The sequence below is a fragment of the Micrasema longulum genome, unplaced genomic scaffold (assembly GCF_059751315.1).
Source record: "Micrasema longulum isolate JH-2025_06_02 unplaced genomic scaffold, ASM5975131v1 h1tg002947l, whole genome shotgun sequence".
Lineage (NCBI taxonomy): Eukaryota > Metazoa > Arthropoda > Insecta > Trichoptera > Brachycentridae > Micrasema > Micrasema longulum.
The window spans coordinates 47,049-53,607 of NW_028280064.1; the positions used below are offsets into that span (position 1 = coordinate 47,049).

Here is a 6,559-nt window from a genome sequence, read left to right on the forward strand (position 1 = left end):
GTGTTGTTAATCTTTTCATGATAAAATGGCAAACAATACTAAATAAAAAAGAACTATCAGCTTCTCATTGGTCGTCAGCTTTCACAGCGTATAAAAATATGTGAAAATAAAACTCCTAATAAAACACCCGTTATCTTGTTTGCCCAACTAACTTGCTCTTTTGAATCGTGTCAAGATGAGCCAAACAGAATCGTCTTTCAACTTTTTCTTATCAACGACTGATAAACGTTAGTCAAATATATAGCTTTATCATTCTATGAAGCATCAGTCTCTTGCAATTCATTTATTATCAGTGCGATTATTTGATCAGACAATCTTCTTCACACAAGATACATCTCACGGTGGCTGGTATTCCGATGCAGTCTGATGATTTTTTCTTTTCCAACTACAGTTGTTATTGTTCTGTCATTATTCTCAGTTAGTTTCAAATTCATTGTGTTTAAATTTGTAAACAATCCACTGTTTTCATATTTTTTTCCTATCGGCATTGTTTCAAAATGAACTACACGGAAAATGCGGAAGAAAAGGAATTGGCGTTATTTGATTTGTCCGACTATTCCGTTTTCTTTGTGATGCTTCTTAGTTCGGCGCTCATTGGAATATATTTTGGGTGTTTTGGGACAAAACAAAAGACAGCAGCGGAATACATTTTAGGCGGGAAAACTATGAAAGCTTTGCCGGTTGGATTATCTCTAGTTGCAAGGTAGAATTGAATTCAACCCTTAAATCAATATAAATTTCATTAGCATACTCATTGTATTTATGCATTCAACATTTTTCTATTTCCACCCTTATAATATTAAATTACTTTGATCACAATAATAAAATATTTTTTATTTTATTTTATTAATTTCATTGATAAACCCTTACAGGTTACATTCATTTAACAAAACATTTTTTCTTTTAAAATTCTGCTGTTAATAATAATATTTTTCATTTCTTTTGTAAAGGTTGTCTGAGTCTTTTGTTTACATTTGTCTTTTAGTTTATTGTTTAATTTCAGTCCATCCTTTATTAGTCTCGACTGTCCTTTTCTCGTTTTAGAAGGTTGTACATAATATTATTCTGATATTCTTGTATTGCGTCCATGTTTACTACAGTTTTTTTCAAGTTTCAATTCTTCATCTACAATTTTATCAGTGGCTAATTTATGAATAAATTTAAGGGATTCTAGTTTAAAGAGTTTAATGATAATGTTTGGATAATTTATATTGCGCCATTTTTGTGAAAATCACCTCAAATAAAAACATAATTATAAATATATATTTTTCTTTTATAAAAGAAATATTTGCGTTCTTATGATTTACCCCAATATTTAATATTGAGGGCCATTTTCAACGAGTTGTAAATAACTCAGTATTAGAAAATGGGAATCGAGTTGGGGTAGAGTGGGATTCGAACCACAGGCCTTAGGTCCGTGAGTCCGAGACACTAGCCACAGGACCACAACCCGATTATTGACATTTTTACGATTTACCGAAGTATATGAAAATGGTAGTTCAAAAATGTTTAAAGTATATCCAAATGTTTATAGACAATTATTAACATATTACAACACAGATGAAGAACATTTTAGAGAAGGTAATATAGAATTCAAGACTAGTGTTCAAGTGTTCAAGTTCTAATGTGTCAAGTGGCCACAACCAGTCAATGACAGGTCACAAGCCCTGTAGATGTCTAGAATTCTATATTACTTTCTCTAAAATGTTCTTCATCTGTGTTGTAATATGTTAATATTAACGGCTCTACAGGGAGTTGAATCCAGTCCTTGTATACAAAAATTTGGACAAACTCAAAATATTGTTTATAAACAATGTTTGATTCCACCCCCTTGTTATCAATAAATTTTGACGGTGAACATTGTTTTTTTAAAAAGTAAAACAATAACATTCTACTGGCGAATGAATGAGTTTTTTTCAGTCATATATCTGGCATCACTTTGATTGGAGTACCGTCTGAAGTTTACACTGACAAAGCGACATATTGGGTTTTGTGCCTGGCGCTTGTATTTTCCTGTCTGTGCTCGTCATATTTATTCCTCCCAGTATTTTGCAACATAAATATCACGAGCGCATATGAAGTAAGTGCATTTCTGTTTTTCCACCAAAATCTTATCTTTACCAAACACCTGATATTTTATATAATTCTTAATTTTTACAGTATTTGGAGCTACGCTTTTCAAAATCAACAAGGACTTTTGCATCAGTTCTTTTTGTCGTACACTGCCTGACGTATTTACCGTGGGTCATTTATGTGCCGTCATTAGCCCTCAATCAAGGTAAATAATGGATTTAGTGATTGGGTCATTGGGGCCTATTGTGGCGCAGAAAATAAATTTATGTACATTGTACATAGACCTAATCAATGTTGATAGACTTCAAAAACCTATTGCAGGAAATTCTTAGAGAGATTGATTTGGGAAACATTGAGTTTTCATTTATTTTTTTTACTTTATGTGTGAACGTGCTGTTAATTCGATCAACGAAGAACTTCAGCCTTACGGAAAATTAGAAACAAAAAAGTTTTCTTGCGCGCGGTAATAATTAGATCTTTAAATTGTACGGCAAAGTTTCTTGAAAATGTAGCATAAAAAGAATTAAAAATATTTTAATAAAAACAAACTACTTTGAGCGAAGTTACTAGTTCATATAAATCAACCAATGATAAGAGAGCTGTTCAAAAATCGCGCTGATAATACGATGTATAACAATTTTAAAACTTTTTTTTGGCTTAGTTTATATAAATAGAAAACACCAAACCTCCTAATTCAGAAGACTCAAGCACAGGCCAAACACAGGCTCAAGGCAAGCCATATGGGTTTTTTTTTGTTTTATTTTATGTTTATAAGGCATACCATGTAGTGTAAATTTCAAAATTAAAAATCAATATAAGTAAGACAAAAGGCATGTCTATAATAAGTTTAATACAACCCATAAAGATAGTCAGTGTATTGGCAGATTGAAATCATATATATATTTATGTCCCACCAATTTACGATTTAGAAGAGATAATTTGTAAGTTGAATTAGAAAAGAACAGAAGACTAAGATGGGTCACGTTCAGCAAGTTATCAAATGTGCCAAATCTGAAAACATCTCAATACACATAAAGAAAAAGTATTTGACGCATGCGTACTCCCTGCGTACTCCCTGGGATTCGAACAGCAACTGTAAATATGGGTTCAAAACATCAAAAAATACCACAATAATATTACTTAAGCTTTAACACTTGACCTTGGCCCGTAAAGTAAGAAATCAAGTGCGTATACACACAGAAAGAAGAATATTTGACATTTCGCTCAGGAATCGCAAGACAAATCAGTGGATCAGGTAAAATACCAATGTAACAAATGTGGGCAAAAGAATACCAGAGCAAAAGCGAGATTGGACGGTCCTGTTTCTTGGATGTTCGATGGTAGATAGACGAAAAAAGCGATGGATTAGAAGCAATGAACGGGATGCCAAAGCGTGAGGAGACCTCAGATCAGATGGTCTGACGAAATCAGGAGGGTTGCAAATCCAAAGTAATGGCAGACAGAAAATTGTCAAAGTCTAAACGGGATACCTATGTCTAACACTGGATTTAAGAATAAAGCTGACTCAGAGTAACAGTAAAGTATCGCAAGTAGAGTAGAGAATCATAACTGGCCTACCATTTATTTACCTTGTTTTGGCCACTTCTCTCGTTTACCAAGAAGAAAAAAGACACATAAGATGATTTTTTTTTTTAATTTTCTTGGTGGTACTTTATTTAAAATCTGCCTTATTTTTTTTAAATATTTTTTATATCAAAGGCCAATTTTTCCTCTTGTTTCTTATCATTCGCCATAAAAATAATATTTTTTTCAACAGTTTTGGGGAAAGGGATAACAATGATATTGACAGGCTTGCAGAAGAGCAGAGTCAGGAGTTGACCTTCGAAGAGACTGTATTATAATTTGCAGCAAGAAACTGTGTGGGAAAGTCAGAATAAAACAGCAGAGCTAAGAGAAGCCTTACTCTCTGGCGCAATTCATGGGAGACTGTTGTATCGTTCATTGCAAAGCGTCACTCTAATATCTAGTGCATCTTAAGAGCCTTGACGCGCTTGTCTATTTCTCAAAGTTTCAGGTTCTTAGTGTCTTGGACGTCAGCTGCTGACTGTTTATAGGCAGTTCATGTCAGAACTACAAGATGCGAACTTAACTTAGAAGCAATATTTATTACATCAAAATGGTTTCAAAGGAGAAATATTTAAAATGTGTTTTTTTTTAGTAACGGGCATAAATTTACACATCATATCTGTCGGAGTGACGTCAGTATGTGTCTTCTACACTATGATTGTAAGTAACAATTTGGTATTTTTACTTTTTCTATGCCAATATTCTTCAACCAGATTTTTATTATTATTTTGTGAAAGTTTATTTATTATCAGTCAAATAAATAAATCTTTCGGGTTAGCATATTGAACACTTTTGCAGATAAAAACCTTCGTCTGTGAACAAATATTTTCTTGAAGAACGGGATTTTTCTGATAAACTAATACTACATGGCTTCACTATCATATATTCAAATGTTTTAAAGAAAACAGCAGTAAATATCTAAATAATAATAAAAAAAATTACAATCAATTGAATACAAGACTCGATTTAATCACCTAGGATGAATAAAATAGATGATCTTAATTATCGCTGTATAGATTTGCAAGCTGCTGTAACCGAATATTTAATGAATTGAATAAAAAAAATGTCTATATTGAACAAAAAAATATACGAAATATGTTTTTATAATAAATAAATATTTATTCACTTTATACATAATTAATCTGGCTTTGAATCCCTATATTTTATTTTATTGATTAAACTACAAATTGCTGTGGAATTAAAGACAAATTTGTTTAAACTACAGTAATTTATTAAAATTTTACAGGGTGGATTAAAAGCTGTTGTATGGACAGACTTTCTTCAAACAATGGTCACTATTGTAGCCTGTGTTGCAATCCTAATTATTGGGACAGTTGATGTCGGTGGGCTATCTTACGTACTTTCAGTTGCGAGAGATGGAGGAAAGCTTGATATTTTCAAGTAAGTTTTTTTATTTTACGAAGTAAATTTCTAAGAGACGGGTTTTAGAAAGAAATATAAATTATTAATAACAGCCATGAGGCTTCGACGTATTCGCGAAAGCAGTGCACTTACCTTAACAGCACGGATGTCTCCTGTAAACTCTGTGGGTCGACTGAGTTGGCAGGAACGGCGAGCGCAATAGCGCGCGAAATAAATCGTTTTTTCGAAACCAACGTCGAGTTACCTAGGTTATTTTGTTAGGGTTAAGAGGGCTTATTTATTTATTTATTTTATATATATATATATGGCTTAAGCCAATTACAACAGTTACATGAAGAAACATAAATGCAAGAAACTGAACAAAGAGAACATAAAACTATTTAGCAAAGACAAACAAGGGCAAAACAATAACAGTATACAATTTATTTAAAAAACGAAAGATCAAAAACTTTGAGCTAAACCATGCCTTCAATCCACACTGTTTAGTCGCGAAGAGATCTACGAAAAGCCGGAAGATCTATCCCAAAAAATTCCAAGTCGTGTGATGAATTGACTAATCTACACATTCTGGACATTGGGGCATAAAAACAAAAGTTGCTATTAGGAGATTTTACAAATAGCAGATTTTGATTTCTGGTGACACGGTTGGAAACATGAAAAGAAATTGATTGCAATAGAGATGGGACATCACTTAAAGCATTAAGTATTTTGAAAATGCTTATATCGTCCATCTCAGTTCTACGTCTCTCCAATGAAGACAAATTAAGAGATTGCTTTATTTCATATAATCTGTAATTTACTGTTTTGCTTGATTATTTCACTTCACTCACTATTATGCCTACTTTCAAACATCCGTATTCCTAAACAGGCAGAATGATAAAAGTTACACTGTGATCACTAAACCAGCTAACGACTGCCATATTTTCTTCTCATAGGTATTAAAAATATCTGATAATAAATTTTATATTCTCGATTTTAGTATGGACCCAAATCCTTTCTTGAGAAATACATTTTGGACCGTATTAATCGGATCTTGGTTTTCATGGACATCCGGCATAGTGGCATTACAAGGAAGTATTCAAAGGTTTATTGCTGTTCCAACGCTACGCGATGCAAATAAGTAAGTACAAAAAACTCAACAACTAAACTAAAACGAAACGTACTATGAGGAAATTCAGTGCTACGGGAAATCGGAAATCGGTTTTCGAGTTGTTGTTTTGTCAGATCCGTAAAGTATCTGGCTATTAGGTAGGGGGTGAGCTCATTGACATGCTCAGGTTTGACCAGTTGTCCCTTAAAGATGAGGTTCCTTTTATGACGTAAAGCATCACCTTCCCATTCCCATGGAATGTGCATAGATGTTTCTTCATCTGCACGGCAGAACCTACATCTTGAATTTTCGGAAATGTTCGAATTTTCATGTGCGCAGGCAAAGATGGCATAGAGTTCCGTTTTGAAGACAGTGGAATAGAGCCCGAGCTAATGGAGAACCATTTAGCCTGTCTAAATCCGTGTA

General features: G+C 33.2%; 1 protein-coding gene across 1 annotated transcript; it reads left to right on the plus strand.

Annotated features, from left to right (window-relative positions):
* Positions 1–387: 387 nt before the first annotated feature.
* LOC148271307 (sodium-coupled monocarboxylate transporter 1-like) lies at positions 388–6,163 on the plus strand (the record flags this gene model as incomplete). The annotated part of the gene is made up of 6 exons (XM_088241545.1): positions 388–703; positions 1,921–2,080; positions 2,161–2,278; positions 4,253–4,320; positions 4,907–5,061; positions 6,023–6,163. Coding segments are annotated over exons 1-6 (848 nt in total), but the record flags the coding sequence as incomplete, so codon positions are not given.
* Between the last annotated feature and the right edge of the window lie 396 nt (positions 6,164–6,559).